Source organism: Zootoca vivipara, chromosome 12 (genome assembly GCF_965207765.1).
Source record: "Zootoca vivipara chromosome 12, rZooViv2.hap1.1, whole genome shotgun sequence".
NCBI lineage: Eukaryota > Metazoa > Chordata > Lepidosauria > Squamata > Lacertidae > Zootoca > Zootoca vivipara.
In genome coordinates, this window is record NC_142595.1 from 43,626,446 (window position 1) to 43,649,359 (window position 22,914).

A 22,914-nucleotide genomic window follows, 5' to 3' on the forward strand; every position below is an offset into this window, starting at 1 on the left:
ATAACAGTATAGTCCGTCATTTCTTTATTTAAATTCTGTAGACTTGTTAACAGGGTAATCTCATTGTTGTTTTTCAAGAAAGGAAGTTACCTGAAATGATCAAAAAACAGAAGAGATTCTCTTATCATATATGTTCTTGATATCCAGCATAGTTGCTTATGAGGTTCAAATGAAGTGGGATTAGGAGTATAAAAGTAACTTCGGATGATATCCAACCACTTGAATGCCCACACATCCCCTTACTCTTCTTCTCCTGCTGAGGAGATGATAGGATGCAAAGAGAAGAGAAGGAAGGGAACACAAGAACTTGAGAAGCAGCCTTACACTGAGTCCATTAGTCTATCCAGCAGGGCTGTGCACCAAATTTAGCCATGCCCCAAGCCAAATTGTGCCTAGTTTGGGAGATCTGGGTATCTATCAAGTTCATGTGGTATAGCCATGAATTGCAGCAGGTTGGATTAGATAAAGCAGAACGATCCAGGGCCGCTGTGGAGAGGGGCATCAATCAGTATGTGAATGCCAGCATCAGGCTGAAAAGGCAGTCCTATCTGATCAACAGCTGTACCTTCCTGGGAGAATGTAGCAGCCTGACACCATCCAGCACTCCTTTCTGCCAGACACCCAACTCCACAGCATCTATGGCTCCTGCAGACTTTTAGAATTCCCAGGATAAACTTGGATTTCTACACTTTTGGAATCTCATACCTCAATTGACATGGGGCTGTGAATGGAGACAGGAAGTGATTCACCTTGCCATACTGAAATATACTCAGAGTCGAGAGTGAATTTCATGCTCTTTATTCAGCTCATATTCATCAAGGAGAAGAAGAGAAGACGAATGGCTCTTTTCCCAAAACCATCTGCTTATATACATTATTTACACAATGGGCCTTGCGTGATTGGCTACTTCAGGGCTACACCTGTGGGCCAATTATATTGTGGATTGACTTCTGCCTGCAGCCTGATTGGCTGCTCCTACAGGCCAATCAGGTAGCAGATTCACTTCTGCCAGCCGCCTGATTGGCTGCTCCAGCAGGCCAATCAGGTTGCGGAATCACTTCCACCTGGAGTTGGATTGGGTAGCTCCCGCTGATTCTGAATCCTATTGTTCTAGGATTCAGCTCAGTACATAACACCCCTCCCCTCTAAGTTCCAGTCCTGCCCGGGAAGTTGCATTCGTAGTCCCCAAGGTCTGCTGGCCGCCTCCGTGTGCGTTGTGGCCTGGGGTGTTCCTTGGTCAGGGGTTCTGGTTCTGGCTCGTGTTCCGAGGCTGCTGGCTGTGCCGGGGCTGTCTGGTCTGGCGCCACTGAACCACTAGGTTGTGACTCTGGTTCCGGTGTCCTTCCAGCCTCGGGGCGCCCCTCTGTGCCTACTGCTTCTGCTTCCCCTGCCCACCCCTCTCGCTCTACAGGCCTCACTGCCCTGCTGTCCCCTTGGGACCCCTCTGTCCCGCTCTCCTCCCGGGTTCCTCCTGGGAATCGTCGCCGTAGCTGGTCGCAGTGGCGGCGCCAACATTGCCCCCCTTCCGTTAGTACCTTGTACGACACGGGACCGGTCACCTTGGTGACTGTGGCGGGTACCCATGCTGGGCCTGCCCCAAAATTCTTTGCATACACTGGGTCCTGGGCCACAAATGTCCGGGGGTTCCTGCCTTTCCCCACCACTACCTCATCCTGAGCTCTGTCGGGGTGAAGTCGGTCCAGTCTAGTTGCAAGGCGCCGGCCCATGAGTAGTTCAGCTGGGCTCCGGCCCGTCGTTGTGCTTGGGGTGCTGTGCTGTGCTAGAAGAAATGCGGCAAGGCGGTATTCCCAGTCCCCTTGTGTTATGCGGCGGAGGCTGTCCTTGGTGGTCCGCACCATGCGCTCCGCTTGGCCATTGGTGGCAGGGTGGAATGGTGCTGAGCGGATGTGGCGGATGGCGTTCTGCGCTGTGAAGGTCTGGAACTCCTCTGACGTGAATGCGGTTCCATTGTCCGAGACGAGGGTGTCAGGGAGCCCGTGGGTTGCAAACAGCTTACGTAGTACCCGGATGGCTGCCGCCGTAGAAGTGGACGGTACCAGTGCGACCTCCAGCCATTTGGTGTAGGAATCCACCACTATGAAGAATGTTTTTCCCTGGAAGGGGCCAGCGAAGTCCACGTGCAAGCGTGACCATGGATGTCGGGCGGACTCCCAGGGCTGGACTGGGGCCCTTGGGGGATCCGGGCGGGATTCTTGGCAGGTCTGGCAGTGTTGGACCCAGGCCTCTATCTCTCTGTCAATCCCCGGCCACCACACATAACTCCTGGCAAGGGCCTTCATCCTCACTACCCCTGGGTGTGTCTCGTGTAGGGCTGTGAGGACCCTTTTGCGGAGGGGCTGGGGAACAACAACCCTGCTTCCCCATAACAGGCACCCCTTGTGGGCCGACAGTTCATGTTTGCGGTTTGTGTAGCCAGCGAATTCTGGCCCGGGGCTGCTGCTGGGCCATCCTCGCCACACCCAGTCCAGGACCTGGGAGATGACCCTATCTTTTGTGGAATGGTGCGCAACTTCTTGTGCCTGAATGGGTCGGTCGGGAAGCAGCTCCAGGGTCATAACCTCTTGCGCAGGCGCTGGGTCGGGGCCTGTTTCTGGTAGTGGTAGCCTGCTGAGTGCGTCTGCGTGGCCCATCGCCTTCCCAGGGCGGTGGATTAGTGCATACTGGTAGCCAGCAAGGAAAATTGACCACCTGAGGACACGTGGAGACAACACTTGGGGGGTCTGCTTCTCGGGGGCAAACAGGCCAAGCAACGGCTTGTGGTCAGTCACTATGGTAAAGGGCCGCCCGTACAAGAAATCATGGAATTTTTTTACGCCCTTCACGATTGCCAGACCCTCCTTGTCAATCTGTGAGTAGTTTCGTTCGGCTGCAGCAAGCGTCTGGGAGAAGTATGCCACCGGCACCTCTCTTCCATCCGGGAGTTGGTGTCCCAGGACAGCGCCGATGCCATAGGGAGAGGCGTCGCATGCCAGCACCACTGGCAGCCTCTCGTCGAAGTGTGCCAAGACCGAGTTCGAGACGAGCAAGTCCTTGACTGCCTGGAATGCGGCCCTTTGTCGCTGGCCCCACACCCAAGGGGCCCTTTTATCTAGGAGTCTGTGTAGGGGCTCCGCTACCGCTGCCTTATGGGGAAGGAAGGCATGGTAAAAGTTCAATAGTCCCAAGAATGACTGAAGTTCGGGCTTGCTCTTGGGTGCTGGGGCCTCACAAATGGCCCGTACCTTGTCACCGGTTGGATGGACCCCTTCTGCGTCCACCTTAAATCCCAGAAAGTCCACCTGCGGCACTCCCAGTAAACACTTTTCCCGCTTCACCTTGAGGCCCGCCGTCTGGAAACGGTGCAGGACGGAGCGGAGGCGGTCCTCAAATTCCTCTGGTGTGGGCCCGGCGATCAGTACATCATCGAAGAAGGGGGTGACGCCAGGAATCCCTTTAAGGAGAGAGTCCATTAGATTCTGGAATATGCCTGGTGCCACGCTAACGCCAAATTGCAGCCGCTTTACTCTGAATGCCCCTCTGTGCGTCACAATCGTCTGAGCCTCTGCTGTGGCTTCGTCCACAGGCAACTGTTGATACGCTTGGGCCAAGTCCAGTTTGCCAAAGATTTTTGACCCAGCCAGGGTGGCGAGGACATGGCTGACCACTGGCACTGGGTATGCATGGGCCGTGAGAGCCTTGTTTATGGTGCATTTGTAGTCTGCACAGATGCGGACCGAACCGTTAGGCTTGACGGGTGTGACAATTGGAGTTTCCCAGGGGGCGTTGGGCACCGGCTCCAGCACTCCTTGCTCCACGAGCCGGTCCAATTCCTCGTCTATGCGGGGTTTCAGGGCAAACGGGACCCGGCGGGCCTTGTGCCTGATGGGTCGTACAGCGGGGTCTAGCTGTAGGGCAATGGGGGGTCCTGTATATCGTCCCAATGCCCCATCGAAAACCCCTGGAAACTCTTTGCATATGGCGTCCACGTCCACTTGTAAGCTAGTGCGGTTCACCCCGGTAACGGCTAGCCCCAGAGGTCCAAACCATGCCAGTCCCAGTAAGCTAACGTAGGGGCCCTTAACTACCAGCAAGTCCAATTGTTGCTTTCGCCCTCGATATTGCACCCTGAAGGTCCCCACCCCCATTGTAGGGACCTTACGTTTCTGGAAGTCCCGGAGGGTGAATGGGGCCGGCCTTAGTTTGGGACCCCCATTAGGGCACAGTTCCCTTAATGTTCGGGCCGAGATTATGGATAGAGTTGAACCCGTGTCCAGCTCCATGCGGCATGGGGCTCCCTCTATCTGTACCTCTATATAAATTTTCTCTGTGCTGGGATGGGGCAACTGGAATACCTGGTAGTCCGTGATCTCCGTCGAGTTGCCTTGGTGCATGGTGCCGTGTGACCTGGGGCTCCTGGGTCGGTCATCTGATGCTTGTCGACGGGTGAGTCGAGCCCGACACACCCGGGCGATGTGTCCCAATTTTCTGCACTGCCTGCACTCTGCGTTGCGGAAACGACAGGTCCTCCTCTCGTGGTTCTCCCCGCAGCTTGCACAGTTCCCTCCTTCTCGTCGAGGCTGCTGTGGTGTGTGTGCTGCTTGAGTGCGCCGCTGTACTCGGTGTACTTCCTCCCTGTCAGATTCGGATTCGTCGGTGAGGTCTTCGTGGTAGACCCTCGGTTGGGATGGCGGGGCCGGTCGTGCCTCTTGCGTTGACCTCTCGGCGGCTTCGGTTGCCAGGGCTTCCTCCAGAGCAATCTGGAACGTGAGGTCTTTTTTGGCGTAGAGGCGTCGTTGCAACATCTCGTCCCTCAGGCCACCGACGAGGCGGTCACGAAGCATGTTCTCCAACTCTGAGAAGTTGCATAACCGGGCGGCTTGGCGGAGGGAGGTCACAAACCCAGTTATGGTTTCCCCCGGGGCTTGCCGCTTTGCGTAGAAGGCATTTCGGCAAGCTACCACCGAGGGCTGTGGTGAAAAGTGCTCCTTCAGCCGTTCCATTATTGTTTTGTAAGAGACGGTAGCGACATCTCTAGGTGCAAGGAGAGCCCGGGCGATTTCAAACGTCTCCTCTCCACAGACGCTGAAGAATGTCGCCCTCTTCATGGCATCGTTGGTGACTTCTTTCGCTTGCAGGAGGAAGTTGAAACGGGCGGCGTACCCTTCCCAGTCTCCTGATGCTGGTTTGAATGGCAAGAAGCTGCTGTCGGTTGCCATTCTGGGTTCCTTGGGTCCTGGAGCTGAAGCCTGGATGCACGGTGCGATGCAGCGGTGCAGCAGGTGGCGGTGCTGCGGTGCAGTGCGTGGTGGCGGTCAGCTCAGCAGGATCCCATCCTCGTCGCCAGTGAAATATACTCGGAGTCGAGAGTGAATTTCATGCTCTTTATTCAGCTCATATTCATCAAGGAGAAGAAGAGAAGACGAATGGCTCTTTTCCCAAAACCATCTGCTTATATACATTATTTACACAATGGGCCTTGCGTGATTGGCTACTTCAGGGCTACACCTGTGGGCCAATTATATTGTGGATTGACTTCTGCCTGCAGCCTGATTGGCTGCTCCTACAGGCCAATCAGGTAGCAGATTCACTTCTGCCAGCCGCCTGATTGGCTGCTCCAGCAGGCCAATCAGGTTGCGGATTCACTTCCACCTGGAGTTGGATTGGGTAGCTCCCGCTGATTCTGAATCCTATTGTTCTAGGATTCAGCTCAGTACATAACACATACGTAGACACTGCTCCAGACTCAGAGGTCCCTAATACTTGACAAACCCCTAACAGATATATACCACCATAGACATGGAGCCTTATTCTACTCCCCACTTTTATTTGCACCAGAGGTAGTCAATCTGTGGCCCTCCAGATGTTGCTGAATGACAGCCCCCAGCAGCTTACAACAGACCATTATTATCAAGGATCATGGAAGCTGTGGTCCAGAAACATCTAGACGGCATAAGAGTGCCAATCACTGCCTTAAACAGATGGGCCACCCTGACAGTCTTCTGAATTAATGTTTCCTACTAGAGTAAGAGAGAGATGTCTTGAACCAGTGGTTTTCACCCAGTGTGGTATCCTGGGGTGCCTTGAATGATGGTCAGGGGTGCCGCGGACAACACTGGCCACTGTCCCTCTTTGCTTGCCTTTCTCCTCTAATGCCCTCTTGTAACTCGGCCTCTCATAGGATTGTACAGCCTTGGCTAAAAGCTTCCCAGGTGAATGGTGCCTCTGGGGCTGACCTGGGGATGCTTCCATGTGGGGCAGTGTTAGGAGCTACCTCTCTTTGGGGTAGGTTGGTAGCCCAAAGGACTCGCAAGGGGAGGGGAGAGGAGGCTGAGGGAACACGCCAAATGGGAGGATGTTTGAAAAAGGGTGGGGGGCTGCCAGCTCAGTAGGCAAGGGGTGACATGACTGGGCTTCTGAGCCCCACGGGGTGCCACTGGAAGGATGTAGTTGGTCAAGGTAGTTGGTTTGTTTTTAGTTCTGGATGGTCAGAGAGGTCAGAGAGTCAGAGAGTGTCAGGGCCCCTAACAGTAGGAAATTAGAAAAATGGGGAAAGGTTGCAGTTGGCTCACCTATAAACACATTTTGATAGAGGATTTGTTAGGGAAAAGATGGATGCCTGCCTACAGGTGGGGTGTTTTTCTTTTTATTGGTTTGTTTTTAGTTCTGGATGTCCTGCATTAACAAGCAGACGGGACAATATGACCTTGGAGGTCTCTTCCTAACCTTTGATTCTGTGATGAGACAGATTTGTTTACTTTGCCAGTTCTCCTACTGGTGATGCAACATTGAGTCCAAAAACATTGCAGAAGTAATTATCTCCTCGATAATTATTAGAATTACAGTAATTAATTCACCTGGAAAAGCTCCAGAAGGCAGAATGGGAAATAAAAAATAAAATCTGGAATGATTAAAAGTACCCCGGTGTTCCATAGGTAAGGTAAGGGAGGAGAGGTATCTTTTGCTTTTCATTGTATTGGTTAGATTTCAAATCATAGCTTTTGATGAATTTTTTTGTGGCAGTGCTGAAGTTAATGAGAAGGTGGATACCTGCCTTTTTAAGTACAGAATTGGCAGAGTTGGTTATCACCACATACATCCTGTTCAAGTCAGGCTGGTGATAGTAACAATATTGTGGCGAGGCAAAGGAGAGTCTATGTGTAGAAGGATACTTGTGATGAGGATGTTGCTGCTGCTACTTCTCCTGCTGCTTCCCAATATGGTGCCCAAAGTGCATACTGTTGTTTGCAGTGGAAATAATCCTGTCCATATTCCACATGAGTGGTATGAACAAGGTGACCTTTTCATCGGTGGGATGGTGTCCCATATCCATTACATATTCCCCAGCATTTCCTTCCATGAACACCCATCTCAGCATGGGCGTACCCAGGATCAAAACTAGGGGGGGGCAAGGGGAGGGGCCAAGGCACGGAAGGGGAGGGGCCACAAAGTGGGCGGGAACAGCGAACTCGCGCTCCGCCGGGCTGTGCCCCTCCCTAGAAGCAGGGCTGGTGGGCGGAGGCGGAGCCCAGCCCAGCGGAGCGCGAGTTCAGCGTTCCCGCCCGCCGCGCCGCGCTCTCTGGTTCCCCGCCGCGCTTGGCCTTGCCAGAGGGCGCGACGGGGAGCTGGAGGGAGGGCGCAGCGTGGCGGGCGGGAACGGCGAACTCGCGCTCCGCCGGGCTGTGCCCCTCCCTAGCAGCAGGGCTGGTGGGCGGAGGCGGAGCCCAGCCCAGCGGAGCCCGAGTTCAGCGTTCCTGCCCGCCGCGCCGCGCTCTCTGGTTCCCCGCCGCGCTTGGCCTTGCCAGAGGGCGCGACGGGGAGCTGGAGGGAGGGCGCAGCGCGGCGGGCGGGAACGGCGAACTCGCGCTCCGCCGGGCTGTGCCCCTCCCTAGCAGCAGGGCTGGTGGGCGGAGGCGGAGCCCAGCCCAGCGGAGCGCGAGTTCAGCGTTCCTGCCCGCCGCGCTCTCTGGTTCCCCGCCGCGCTTGGCCTTGCCTGAGGGCGCGCCGGGGAGCTGGAGGGAGGGTGCAGCGCGGTGCGGCGGGAATGGCGAACTCGCGCTCCGCCGGGCTGTGCTCCGCCTCTGCCCACCAGCTCTGCTTCTAGAGTAGGGCAGCTGCCCTAACTTGCCGCATGGTGGGTACGCCCTTGCATCTCAGGTCTTTATTAACAGCCCATTGTAAGTAAATAGCTCTTAAGATCATTTCATTTATTCTGAGTAAACTGCTCTTGATTTTCTTTGAAGATTAAATCCAATAGTAAGATTTTATATGGTTCAGAGCAGTACAGTGGTCCCTCGCTTAACGAATGCCCTGCTTAACAAAATTTCCACTTAACAAAAGGTTTTTTCTAGCGGAGGTTGCCTCGCTAGACGAATTCATTTTATGAAAAATTCGTCTAGCGAATAGCAGTTTCCTATAGGAATGCATTGAAAATAAATTAATGCATTCCTATGGGCCAAAAAAACGCAATGCATTCCTATGGGATTCGCTAGACTAATTTTTCGTTATAAGAAAAGACCCGTGGAACGAATTAAATTCGTCTTCTGAGGCACCACTGTACTTACAAAGTGGAGACACACCATAACCTGTTCCAAGATACAGGGTATCTCTCCATCCTCCAATGAAGCATAGATCACTCTCTAGACCTCCCCAGTCACAGGGGCGGCGTTAGGGTTCTGCAAGAAGTGGCCATGCATTGGGCACAGAGCCATGGGAGTGCTGTCTCAAAACCTAGGAAAAAGAACTGATGTAGTAATGATTTAAATAACTGTGCATGTCTCTAGTGATGAAAAGCAACATGGTTTCATTTCTCAAACTATGTGTTCAGACAAACTTATTCAGATGGAAGAGATATCCAAACATTAACTCTAAAAGCACAAAACAATTTCCAGCATGATTTAATTAGCCAGTCATATCCCTCAGATCTAGGTGTTGTGCTCTGTTTAATACCCTATAAAAATAGTAACACACTTTATTTACAGAGCGATGATGAAGTTCTACCAACACATCCTCGCCTTGGTGTTTGCTGTTGATGAGATCAATGAGAATCCCAAGATCTTGCCCAATGTCACTCTGGGATTCCACATCTATGATAGCTATTTTGATTCAAGGATGACCTACCGAAATACTCTGGATCTGCTATTTAACTCACATCACTTTGTCCCCAACTACATATGTGGCATTCAGAAAAATGTAGTAGGAGTCATTGGGGGACTTAGCTCTGACACCTCCTCATCCATGGCAGATGTCTTAGGTCTTTACAAGATTCCACAGGTAGAATATGGGTATTGAAATATTGGTATTTGATGCCGTTATTCATACTTTTCTCCTTTCACTAGGAATCTGTTGATGCATAAATATGAAGTGGTAAAATGGAAAAGGGAAACAGGTTGCAATATATGGGTATATTTTTTTGGGGGGGGGTGTATAATATTAATACCCAACAATGTACATGAAAGAACCCAGGTGTGTGTATAATATATTTAAGATTGTTCAAAAAGTTCCATTTGGATGAATGGGGCACCTTGATGGGTTCACATTACATTGTTCCTGAAAGCACTGCCATAGCCGCATGAGCGGTAGTCCCCATTCATAGTTATGAAACTGGCTTACAGAGGCATAAATAACTTGAGACAACAATGACCCTCTCTGTAGGAATCATAAGATCCCCTCCCTGTATAGATATGATGATGTTTAGTACTGTCCACTTTCAGAGGCTAATTGAAACAAATTTCTTGTTATTTTTCTGGCATTTGGGAATGGATATATTCTTACCAATATAGTATTGTTCTGCTGCATTCCTGGACTTCTTTTTAGTTGCCTTAATTTTTGCTGGTATTTTACTTTTTACGGTTTATTGTGGTCACATAAGAATAAAATGTATAATATTTCCAGGATATCCACCCACGAGAGATCTTACTAGATATGACATCAACCTCTCCCTACAAGTGTTATAAAGATTATAGACCGAAGGAACACGATCAATTGCTTGTAATTCTCCAGTTCCACTTTGGAGTATTGTTGAAGGCAGTGCAAGGATTAAAGCTCTCCTGCTCTTGGAGAGAATCCTTTTGTACAAATATGCAGCTCTGATGACTCCCATAATTATAGGAATCAATAGCTACAAAAATAAATGAGGTATATGGTTGTTTGGTTTTTTGAGCAATACATTTTCTATGTAAATGGGGGTCGGCCCTGTCTAAGATTAGTATACGGTATATATACGGTATACATGATTATGGTTCAGATAAATGAGTGTGTTGTGAATTCTTGTTTCCACTGGGAAAAGTTTGGCTTTTTCCTTTTTCAGATTTCATATGGTTCATTTGAACCAGCCACGAATGATCAAATCAAACTTGCTTCCTTCTATCGCATGGTCCCCAATGAAGATCTTCAATACAAGGGAATTATTCAGTTACTTTTGCATTTTGGATGGAAATGGGTCGGGCTCATCACTCCAGCTAATGAAGCTGGGGAACGTTTCCTACAGATCATTGAACCAATGCTTTTCCAGAATGGAATCTGTTCAGAATTCACAGAAAAAATTGAATACCATCTGCATTTCACTGGTAACATAGTTGATATTTTGAGTGAAACAAGGATTTTGGTCCCAGCTTTCATTTCAAGCAAAGCAAATGTGGTTGTTATATATGGAGAAAGCACATCTATTTTATGGGTAGCAGATACTATAGAGCTAAGGAATATGATTCAGCTGATATTGCCTCCATCTAAGAGGAAGCAACCTGGAGGAAAAGTATGGATTACAACAGCCCAAATTGATTTCATATTATATTATTATAAAAAACTTTTTGAAATAAATATACAAACATGCCATGGTGCTATCTCCTTTGCAATTCACTCCAATGAGATTCAAGACTTCTCAGACTTTCTAAGGAGTGTAAAGCCTTCCTGGGCAGATGGAGATGGTTTTATCAACGATTTCTGGGAACAAGCATTCAGTTGTTTACTGTCAAATTCCACAGCTTCAGCAGACACATGTACTGGAGAGGAGTTGCTGGAGAGCCTCCCTGCACCATTTTTTGAAATGAGCATGACCGGCCACAGCTACAGTATCTATAATGCTGTCTATGCTCTGGCACATGCCTTACATATTAGGTACTCATCTGAAGCCATTAGCAAAAGGATAAAGGGTGGAGAGGGACTCTCTTCTCAGAATGTAGAACCTTGGCAGGTAATGTTTTCTTTTATAAAGTGTTCCCCTTGTAAAGTATTCAGTGTTGTGGGCTGTATCTATATATAATGTGAGTTGGCATTCATCTCTAAGTAAATAATTAAAAGTAATAAATACATGAAAGATTAACCTTAAATTATTTTGTTTCCTATAATTATAGTAAGCAGACTTTAGATTATACAGACTTTCGTAAGTGACACACAAGCAGCAACTACTTGACAAGTTAATAATTGTTCAAAAAAATTAAACATTTAGGACTGGCACTGTTCCAGTATTTCTACTAAATGGCAAAAAAGACAATCACCGGAATATGTAATCAGCGACAAAACAAAACTAAACCCTGATGAATCCCTGAAACGAGATATTGATAAAGTGAATAATACTAAAACCAAACTAATCATTGTTCAAAAAAAACAAAATTGGCCTAAATCTCCCAAAAGAAACCTTGATATAGAAAAAACATAAACCTGAGCAGTGTTAGCAATGGCGTTATAACATGACAACTAGGAGAGCTTTTACAGCCCTCTACCTAATCTTTTTCAAATAGCTATGATATTCTTTATTTGAACTGTCTCATAGGATTAGCTAACCTTTGGTTTAAACAAAACTAGAGTCTTATTTTGGGGGATTATACCCCATACTGCGGTGTAGATTTCAGTTCTTTTCAGAGTCTACAGTTCCTGTCTAGTTTTTTGATAAGAAAACCTCAGCCCCTAAATATTTTCCTTCTGAGGAAACAGATAGAGATTTTCCAGTGAAACGAGTCACTCAGGCGGCACCTCGTCAAGGTTTACTTTATTTAGAAGTTTCTTTGAGAAATTTTATGTTTTTTCTATATCAAGGTTTCTTTTGGGAGATTTAAGCCAATTTTGTTTTTTTGAACAATTATTAGTTTAGTTTTAGTATTATTCACTTTATCAATATCTCATTTCAGGAATTTATCATGGTTTACTTTTGTTTTTGCACTGATTCCAGTATTTCTACTGGCATTTAATTAGACCAGTAGTTCCTAATTTGCTTTTGAAAATTGTGATAACTCTATAGTAGTTACCTGTGCAAAGCAATGTTCTGAAGAATAAGCAAAGGATTTTAAGTATACTAAAACAAAAACAAAACAAAAAACACCATAAAATATTTGATTTTACCATGCAAAAACGACCAAGTTGGAGGGGAGACAAATCTAAGAAATTATGATGTCACACAGACACAAACACACACACACACTACAAAACTTTTAGAAGACATCTGAAGGCAGCTCTGCATTGGGAAGTAATAATAATAATAATAATAATAATAATAATAATAATAATAATAATAATAATAATAATAATAATATATTTATTTATACCCCGTCCATCTGGCTGGGTTTCCCCAGCCACTCTGGGCAGCTTCCAACAGAAAAATAAAATACAGTAATCTATTAAACATTAAAAGCTCCCTAAACAGGGCTGCCTTCAGATGTCTTCTAAAAATCTGCTAGCTGTTTTTCTCTTTGACATCTGATGGGAGGGTGAGCCAAAGGGCGGGTGCCACTACCAAGAAGGCCCTCTGCCTGATTCCCTGCAACTTGGCTTCTCGCAATGAGGGAACCGCCAGAAGGCCCTCGGTGCTGGATCTCAGTGTCCAGGCAGAGGGATGGGGGTGGAGACACTTCTTCAAGTATTCTGGACTGAGGCCATTTAGGGCTTTAAAGGTCAGCACCAACACTTTGAATTGTGCTTGAAAACGTACTGGGAGCCAATGTAGATCTTTCAAGTGTTATGTGGTCTCAGCGGCCGCTCCCAGTCACCAGTCTAGCTGCCGCATTCTGGATTAGTTGTAGTTTCCAGGTCACCTTCAAAGGTAGCCCCACGTAGATCGCATTTCGGTACTCCAGGTGAGAGATAACTAGAGCATGCACCACTCTGGTGAGACAGTCCGCGGGCAGGTAGGGTCTCAGCCTGCGTACGAGATGGAGCTGATAGACGGCTGCCCTGGACACAGAATTGACCCGCGCCTCCATGGACAGCTGTGAGTCGAAAATGACTCCCAGGGTGAGCACCTGGTCCTTCAGGGGCACAGGTACCCCATTCAGGACCAGGGAGTCCTCCACAAGTATTTAATGTTTGATACTTTTTATTACTATTATTTATATGCACCACCCCTCCAGCTGGGATGCCTCAGCCACTTGGAAGTGTATCTCAAGCTGCCTGAAATGACCCTTGTGGCCAGGAAAACTATGTTTTGACCCACCTTGTGGGTGTCTGGTGCACATGTGTGATGTCATGCACTGCATGTGATGTCACAGATTTTGAGGAGCCCAGGCAGGACCATCTGGGCCTTTCAGAGGGATCTCTAAGGCTTCTCCTAAAGGGTCTGTAAGGGGCTCCATCGCCCACAGCTGCAGCAGGAGGCAGTGATGGAGCCCATCACAGCAGCAGGAGGGCCCACCAGAGCCCTTCCGGCTGCAGAATGTTGAGGGCTCCTGGCCCCATCATTAAGAATTTTGTGGGTGCCTGGGAACCCAGGGCCCTGCAGCGATGGTGCCAGTGCTAGGCTGTTTGACTGCAGAGGAAAATGATGTAATTTTAGAGTATTCAATGCAATGCAGGGATTCCAAAATATAAAGCAGCAGTAGCAACAACAACAAAAACAACACAACATTTATGTGCTCCTCATCTGATTGAGGTACCCCAGCCACTCTGGGAAGTCTCTGATGAATTAAAACACAAGACAAGAAACGTTTAAAACTTCCCTATACAGGGCTCCCTTCAGATGTCTTCTAAATGTCAGATTGTTGTTCATTTCCTAGACATCTAATGGGAGGGTGTGCTGCAGGGCAGGTGTGGCTATCAAGAAAGCCCTCTGCCTGGTTCCCTGTAACCTCACTTTCTGCATTCATTGTCTGGGCTTAATGATTGGGGTGCGGATGCTCCTTCAGGTATACAGGAGCAAAGACGCTAAGGGCTATAAAGGTCAGCATCAACACTTTGCATTTTACTTGGAATCATACTGGGAGCCAATGTAGTTCCTTTAAGACCAGTGTTATACGGTCCTGGAAGCCGTTCCCAGTCACCAGTCTGGCAGCTGTGTTTTGGATTTCTTTTAGTTTCTGAGTCAACTTCAAAGGTAGCCCCACATAAAGTGCACTGCAATACTCCAAGCGGGAGATAACCAGAGCATGTTCCACTCTGGTGAGACATTGCACAAACAGGTAGGGTCTCAGCTGGAATACCAGATACAGCTGGTAGACAGCAGCCCTGGACACAGAATTGACCTGCACTTTCATAACATCTGTGAGTCCAAAATGGCTCTCAGGCTGCACACCTGGTCCTTTAAGGCCACAGTTACCCATTCAGGGCTAGGGAATACCCCACACCTACCCACCCCTGTCCCCAGAAACACTCCGTCTATCTTGTTGGGATTGAATCTCAACTCAAAAAGGATGTTCACACCCAAACAGATTGTCTTGTGATTCTCTTTCCACCTAGCTCCATTCATTGCTGCAGAGAATCTCATTCAACAACAGTGCTGGGGATGAAATCACATTAAATAAACATGGAGAATTAGCAGCTGGCTTTGATATTACAAACCTGGTCACTTTCCCAAATAATTCCTATGTCAGGGTCAAAGTCGGAAGGCTGGATCCTCAGGCTCCTCCTGGCAAAGAGCTCACCATGAATGGGGATGGAATCCAATGGCACAGAGTCTTCACTCAGGTAAGAAAATCACTGCACAAAAGTGGGAGAGTGTGTAGTTTTGCCACTTGAGGTGAAAAGGGAAGTGCTGCCCAACTGCTGCTGCCACTACTAATAATGCTACTAATAATTTTATGAATAAGTAAACAAATGAACCACATTCATAAATAGCAATAAGCCCAAAAGACATGTCACACCAAGAAGCATTAGACAGAATGCTAAGCTACCTGTATCATTGTGAATGAACATTGTAATATTCATGAATTTTTCTGTTGCCGCTTGAGACTATAGTGTTGAGTTGGAATCATAGAAGCAGGGGTGTTTGGAGGTGTTTGTCAGGTTGGCCCTGGCCACAGGCCCAGGCCCAGGGGGAGCCCCCCCCCAAAAAAAAAATATCATGGCTTGGTCAGAGCAGCTAGGAGCCCAGCTATCCATTCATGTACTCCATGGGTTCCATGCATTGCTGGGCAGGGCATGCAGGTGAATCTCAGTTTCATGGTGGGTTTATCCAGCTGCTGGCATTGGCCATCAGAGCAGCTGTGTGGTTCCGCATTCCCGGTGGGCCTGTGGCACTATTATAAGTTTGAGCAGCGTGCCAAGCAGGGCTTGGAGGGGAGAAAAGAGAGGGAGGGTGGAAATAGAAGGAAGGAAGGAAGGGAGGGAGGGAGGGAGGGAGGAAGGGAGGAAGGGAGGAAGGGAGGAAGGAAGGTAGGTGGTGAGTGAAGTGGGGGATGCATGAAGGCAGGCAGACAAACAGACAAAGGAGGGCAAGTGGCGGAGCCAATATCCAAGGAGAAAGTGACTGAAGGAGCACAAAAGGTGACAAAAAGTGTTGGAAATGTAAGAAGGTGGAAGGAACATTTAACCATATGTGGTGGACTTGCTCTCTAGTTAAGGAATTCTGGGAAAAGATTTATAATGAGTTGAGAAAAGTGTTTAAAAACACTTTCCTTAAGAAACCAGAATCCTTTCTATTGGGTATAGTAGGAAAAGAAATACCTAAAAAAGATTTGAATTTGTTCTTATATGCCACAACCGCAGCTAGAATATTGATAGCAAAGAACTGGAAAACACAGGAGATGCCAATGGTGAAAGAATGGCAAATGAAAATGTTGGACTATATGGAACCTGCTGAACTGACCGGAAGACTACGTGACCAGGGAGAAGAGACGGTGGAAGAGGAATGGAAGAATTTTACAATTTATTTTAAAAATATTGTAGAATTGATGTAGGAAGAGAATTATAAGTAATCGTGAAGTTGCAGGTTTGGAAAGTAAGCTGAAGTTTATTTTGGACAAGGTGTTACATGGTATAACATGATATAAAATAAGAAATAGAAGATGTGAATAGGTTAAGGAAAGTAAGATATAGAATTTGCCGATAATGATTTGTAATGAGCTGCAGGGAGGGGGAACGTGAGGAAGTCCCCTTTCAAAATGTGATGAATTATTGTAAGTTTTCTTTTTCTTTTTCTTTTCATTTTTTGTTGTAATAATTATGCAGGGATAATTATGCTTGAATGTATGGAGGCGAATCATTGTATAATCTAATAAAAAAATCATTTATAAAAAAAAGTGACAAAAAGCAAACTTTTTGAGTTTCTTTCCCATGGTCCCTCCCGACTTTGGCAACACTGATATATCTCCTTGCCCCCCTGCACAAGGGAGCCTAGGTACACATCTGCATAGAAGGCATCAATACCATCACAAGCAGTTCTCAGTTTTTCTGGAACTAAAGGTGGCAGTATGATTGCTCTTGCTTTGAGGATATATATTCGTAAAGAAAAACATCACTGGGAAAAGCTCAACCTCAGCTGACTTATGAAGGAGAAATCTTCAGTACTTCGGTCCAGAAAGGAATTACTATTATTTTAAAACTGCAAAATATATTTATTAGTTCTGCCTTAATTCCATTATACCTCGAACAATGCCCGTTTCCACCAAATAAATAAATTCTGTATAAAGTTAAGTACCATTGGAATATTGACTTAAGATAGTCCTCTTTCAGGTTCACATTGATAAGCATTTTTGGAATGTTTTAATGGCCACATCCATTTTGCTTTCAGGATTGTTAAACCAATATTTGCAAAATATCGTGCCCTTTTCCTTGTATATGAAGGATGAAGAGATTCTTTTTGCATATATTGAGAGTCATTGGGGGAAATGTTGAAAATATTTCTTTTTGAAAAATGACACCAGAATTTATAAATTGATTTTGCAGAGAACAAAAGGTTCCAACTTATTTTATGTACATATTGTATTGTAGTCCCCTGTTTTTTATAAAGCTGGTTTTATAAAGCCAGTCCAACACAACTGCAATACATCTGCCCAACATCTTCACTGCCTCTCTTTATTCCAATGGTATAAATCAGACATCCCCACACTGCGGCCCTCCAGATGTTTTGGCCTGCAACTCCCATGATCCCTAGCTAACAGGACAAGTGGTTGGGGAAGATGGCAATTGTAGTCCAAAACATCTGGTATAAATAGTAGGACCATCCAAATAGGAGCAGAACTGCAGTAATTCACTACTTCCAAATCCCAACTCCTTGAACCTCACTAAAGGACATCAAGTGAAATTTCTAAAGCAAAGGGCATGAGGCTTCAGTTCAATCAAAAGAAATAGCCAGTTAGATCAAATTATCTGATGGTTGTATGAATGGTCAATATAGGTATGAAAATTGTAATCTTCTTGTGTTTCCATGATGCTTCAGGATGAGAACAGGAAACACGCGGTGGCAGCAGGAGGCCCATTAGCTAAAGTGGTGCTTCAGGTTAAGAAAAGTTTCAGGTTAAGAATCGACCTCCGGAACAAATTAAGTTCATAACCAGAGGTACTACTGCATTGACCTCTTTGTGTCTCTTTGGACAGGTGCCACCCATTTCCTTATGTAATGTCAACTGCCTTCCTGGTTATGAGAAGAAAAAGAAGGAGGGGAAGAAGTTTTGTTGTTATGATTGTGATCCATGTCCTCGTGGGATGTTCTCAGATGAGAAAGGTGAGGGATGTCATATTACCATATACAAGTTATTTAAAAAAAATTCTCATCAAATCAGAAGTGGGGTTTGCTATGTCTCGTCTCAATTTACATTGTTTATTAACAGTAGGAGAATAATTTCCCTTCAGCCTCAGTAAAAGCTTCCACTATGAAGAAATCATCTTAACCTTCTAGGGAGTATAACATGAGGATGTGAGCTTGGTCTGTAATGTAAAGATTTTCCAACGCTGTATCTATGTACATTCTACATCATTTAATGCAGTTTCCCAAATGGCTCACTGCTGAAATGCCACATCTTACACATTTTAACAATATAAACCATGAGTGTATGTCCGCCCGCTCTGTTTTGATGCAACAAGACAAAAAAATTGTAAATGCATTCTGTCCTGGAAGAAACTATAGTTTTGGGGGAGGGAGGATGCAATAGAAGTGGTAGTCTTTTCTCTAAGAAAGCTCTTTGGGATCTTATCTTCAAAGCATCTAGGGCACAAGCATTTGGGCTAGAACTTTTGAAACTTTTCCTCATGCAAACACTATCGTAAGACGACTCCTGTAAAAACCTCTTAAGCATAGTCTGGATTGTTTCCAATGGCCATACAACTTTTTTTTTTCAGGGTTGGAAACCTGTGCCAGATGTCCTCTGGATCAATATCCAAATGAAGAGCAGAATGAGTGCATTCCCAAGAAACCAAATGTCCTAGGCTTTGGGGAAACTTTGGCCATTGTTTCAACTTTCTCTGCGCTTTTATTCTCTCTGATCACAGCTGTGGTACTTGGCATTTTCATTAAGCACCAGGACACTGCCATTGTCAAAGCCAATAACAGAAGCCTCACCTACATTCTCCTCATTTCCCTCCTCTTGTGTTTCCTTTGCTCTTTGATGTTCATTGGAATGCCTAATAAGGCAACCTGCCCACTCAGACAAACGGCTTTTGGCATGGTCTTCTCTGTGGCCCTCTCTAGCATCTTGGCCAAGACTATTTCAGTGGTTTTGGCATTCATGGCTACCAAGCCGGGGTCCAGGATCAGGAGATGGGTAGGCAAAAAACTGGCTTATTCTATTGTCCTTTCCTGCTCTGTGATTCAAGTAGGAATCTGTGTCTTCTGGCTGGCAACCTCTGCCCCATTCCCAGATGTGGACATGCACTCAATGAGTGAAGAAATTATATTACTATGTAATGAAGGGTCAGTTTTCATGTTCTATTGTGTTTTAGGCTACATGGGCTTCCTGGCCATTGTCAGCTTCACTGTGGCCTTCTTAGCCAGGAAGTTGCCTGACAGCTTCAATGAAGCCAAGTTCATCACCTTCAGCATGCTGGTCTTCTGCAGTGTTTGGTTCTCCTTTATTCCCACATACTTGAGCACCAAAGGGAAATACATGGTGGCTGTGGAGATCTTCTCCATCCTGGCTTCCAGTGCTGGCCTGTTGGGTTGCATCTTTTCCCTTAAATGCTACATTATTGTGGTGAGGCCTGAGCTAAATAACAGAGAGCAGCTGATACGGAGAAAGATGTAAATAACAGTATAGTCCGTCATTTCTTTATTTAAATTCTGTAGACTTGTTAACAGGGTAATCTCATTGTTGTTTTTCAAGAAAGGAAGTTACCTGAAATGATCAAAAAACAGAAGAGATTCTCTTATCATATATGTTCTTGATATCCAGCATAGTTGCTTATGAGGTTCAAATGAAGTGGGATTAGGAGTATAAAAGTAACTTCGGATGATATCCAACCACTTGAATGCCCACACATCCCCTTACTCTTCTTCTCCTGCTGAGGAGATGATAGGATGCAAAGAGAAGAGAAGGAAGGGAACACAAGAACTTGAGAAGCAGCCTTACACTGAGTCCATTAGTCTATCCAGCAGGGCTGTGCACCAAATTTAGCCATGCCCCAAGCCAAATTGTGCCTAGTTTGGGAGATCTGGGTATCTATCAAGTTCATGTGGTATAGCCATGAATTGCAGCAGGTTGGATTAGATAAAGCAGAACGATCCAGGGCCGCTGTGGAGAGGGGCATCAATCAGTATGTGAATGCCAGCATCAGGCTGAAAAGGCAGTCCTATCTGATCAACAGCTGTACCTTCCTGGGAGAATGTAGCAGCCTGACACCATCCAGCACTCCTTTCTGCCAGACACCCAACTCCACAGCATCTATGGCTCCTGCAGACTTTTAGAATTCCCAGGATAAACTTGGATTTCTACACTTTTGGAATCTCATACCTCAGTTGACATCGGGCTGTGAATGGAGACAGGAAGTGATTCACCTTGCCATACGTAGAAACTGCTCCACACTCAGAGGTCCCTAATACTTGACAAACCCCTAACAGATAAATACCACCATAGACATGGAGCCTTATTCTACTCCCCACTTTTATTTGCACCAGAGGTAGTCAATCTGTGGCCCTCCAGATGTTGCTGAATGACAGCCCCCAGCAGCTTACAACAGACCATTATTATCAAGGATCATGGAAGCTGTGGTCCAGAAACATCTAGACGGCATAAGAGTGCCAATCACTGCCTTAAACAGATGGGCCACCCTGACAGTCTTCTGAATTAATGTTTCCTACTAGAGTAAGAGAGAGATGTCTTGAACCAGTGGTTTTCAACCAATGTGGCATCCTGGGGTGCCTTGAATGATGGTCAGGGGTGCCGCGGACAACACTGGCCACTGTCCCTCTTTGCTTGCCTTTCTCCTCTAATGCCCTCTTGTAACTCGGCCTCTCATAGGATTGTACAGCCTTGGCTAAAAGCTTCCCAGGTGAATGGTGCCTCTGGGGCTGACCTGGGGATGCTTCCATGTGGGGCAGTGTTAGGAGCTACCTCTCTTTGGGGTAGGTTGGTAGCCCAAAGGACTCGCAAGGGGAGGGGAGAGGAGGCTGAGGGAACACACCAAATGGGAGGGTGTTTGAAAAAGGGTGGGGGACTGCCAGCTCGGTAGGCAAGGGGTGACATAACTGGGCTTCTGAGCCCCACGGGGTGCCACTGGAAGGATGTAGTTGGTCAAGGTAGTTGGTTTGTTTTTATTACTGGATGTCCTGCATTAACAAGCAGATAGGACAAGCTGACCTTGGAGGTCTCTTCCTAAGCTTTGATTCTGTGATGAGACAGATTTGTTTACCTTGCCAGTTGCCCTACTGGTGATGCAACATAAAATCCAAAAAGATTGCAAAGGTAATTATCTCCTCAATAATTATTAAAATTATGGTAATTAATTCACCTGGAAAAGATCCAGAAGGCAGAATGGGAATTAAAAAAATAAAAATAAAATCTGGAATGATTAAAAGCACCCCGGTGTTCCATAGACAGCTCAGGTAAGGGAGGAGAGGTGAGGCCAGCTTTTGCTTTTCATTGTATTGGTTAGATTTCAATTCATAGCATTCAATCAATTCTTTGTGGCAGTGCTGAAGTTAATGAGAAGCTGGATACCTGCCTCTTTAAGAACAGAATTGGCAGAGTTGGTTGTCACCAAATACATCCTGTTCAAGTCAGGCTGGTGATAGTAGCAATATTGGAGAGAGACAAAGGAGAGTCTATTTGTAGAAGGATATTAGTTATCAGGATGTTGTTCCTCTGGCTGCTGCTTCTCCTGCTGCTTCCCAATATGGTGCCCAAAGTGCACACTGTTGTTTGCAGCAGAAATAATCCTGTGCATATTCCACATGAGTGGCATTTACAATGTGTCCTTATTGTCGCTGAGATAGTGTCTCATATCCATTACATATTCCCCAGCATTTCCATCTATGAACACCCATCTCAGGTCTTTATAAGCAGCCTAATGTAAGTAAATAGCTCTTAAGATCATTTCATTTATTCTTTCTACATTTATATCTGACTATAAAGTACTTGGTTGGCTTTGAAACCCAAAGTGAGATTAAACCAAATAGTAAGATTTTATAATACTATTTTACTCTTGTTCAGAGCAGTACTTTTAAAGAGGGGAAACACCATCCTCCAATGAAGCATAGAGATCATTCTATTGGTTAGATTTCAAATCATAACATTCAATGATTTTTTTGTGGCAGTGCTGAAGTTAATGAGGAAGTGGATGCCTGCCCCTTTAAGTACAGAATTGGCAGAATCAGCTGTCACGAAATACATCCTGTTCAAGTCACACTGGTGATAGTAACAATATTGTGGCGAAGCAAAGGCGAGTCCATGAGTAGAAGCATATTTGTGATGAGGATGTTGTTGTTGCTGCTTCTCCTGTTGCTTCCCAATATGCTGCCCAAAGTGCACACTGTTGTTTGCAGCGGAAATAATCCTGTGCATATTCCACATGAATGGTATGAACAAGGCGACCTTATCATTGGTGGGATAGTGTCCCATATCCTTTACATATTCCCCAGCATTTCCTTCCATGAACACCCATCTCTGGCTGTTATTAGCAACCCAATGTAAGTAAACAGCTCTTAAGATCATTTCATTTATTCTTTCTACATTTATATCTGAGTAAAATGCTCTAGGTTTTCTTTGAAGATTAAATCCAAGAGTAAGATTTTATAAGACTATTTCATTTATACTTCAGAGCAATACTTAGAAAGCTGGAAAACACCATAACCTGCTCCAAGTTACATGGTATCTCTCCATCCTCCAATGAAGCACAGATCACTCTCTACCGTAGACCTCCCCAGTCACAGGGGCGGCAATAGGGTTCTGCGAGAAGTGGCCACGCATTGGGCACTGATCCATGGGAGTGCTGTCTCAAAACCTGGTAAGCAAGGCGCTGGGCTTTGAGAAGCAGTCATGGGCTCTGACAATATCCTAGAATCCTCATGCCTCCTTCCCAAAGCCTAGTTTCCCAGAAGCCTACTTTCCCAACCTTGGAAACTGGGCGGGGGGCTCAACGACCCTTCCCAAGTGAGACTTGTGTCTCCTTCCTTCCTTAAGCCGGTCACAGCTTTACCCACCTTTGGGAAGGCCATGCAAGGGCTAAGTGAGTGCAAAATTTTAGCCTTACCCCGGCTGCCCATAGTCCTGAAATCTGCCACTCCCTATCAAGCCCATATAGCTAATTTTTAAAAGCCAAGATGGGCAAGGGTCAAGGGACTGT

General features: G+C 46.3%; 1 protein-coding gene and 1 pseudogene across 1 annotated transcript; both read left to right on the top strand.

Moving 5' to 3' along the window:
- The first annotated feature begins 7,180 nt into the window (after positions 1–7,180).
- Positions 7,181–10,089, top strand: LOC148684058 (vomeronasal type-2 receptor 26-like; annotated as a pseudogene).
- A 280-nt stretch (positions 10,090–10,369) lies between these two features.
- Positions 10,370–19,379, top strand: LOC132592987 (vomeronasal type-2 receptor 26-like). Its single transcript, XM_060281320.2, has 4 exons — positions 10,370–11,188; positions 14,659–14,886; positions 17,737–17,863; positions 18,478–19,379. The coding sequence occupies exons 1-4, from the start codon at positions 10,370–10,372 to the stop codon at positions 19,377–19,379; spliced, it is 2,076 nt and encodes a 691-aa protein (XP_060137303.2).
- Positions 19,380–22,914: the final 3,535 nt, after the last annotated feature.

Coding starts and splice junctions, on each gene's coding strand:
- LOC132592987 (XM_060281320.2), top strand. CDS start 10,370: ATGGTCCCCAATGAAGATCTTCAATACAAGGGAATTATTCAGTTACTT. Junction 14,887..17,736: donor GGCACAGAGTCTTCACTCAG/GTAAGAAAATCA, acceptor CTCTTTGGACAG/GTGCCACCCATTTCCTTATG. Junction 17,864..18,477: donor GATGTTCTCAGATGAGAAAG/GTGAGGGATGTC, acceptor TTTTTTTTTCAG/GGTTGGAAACCTGTGCCAGA.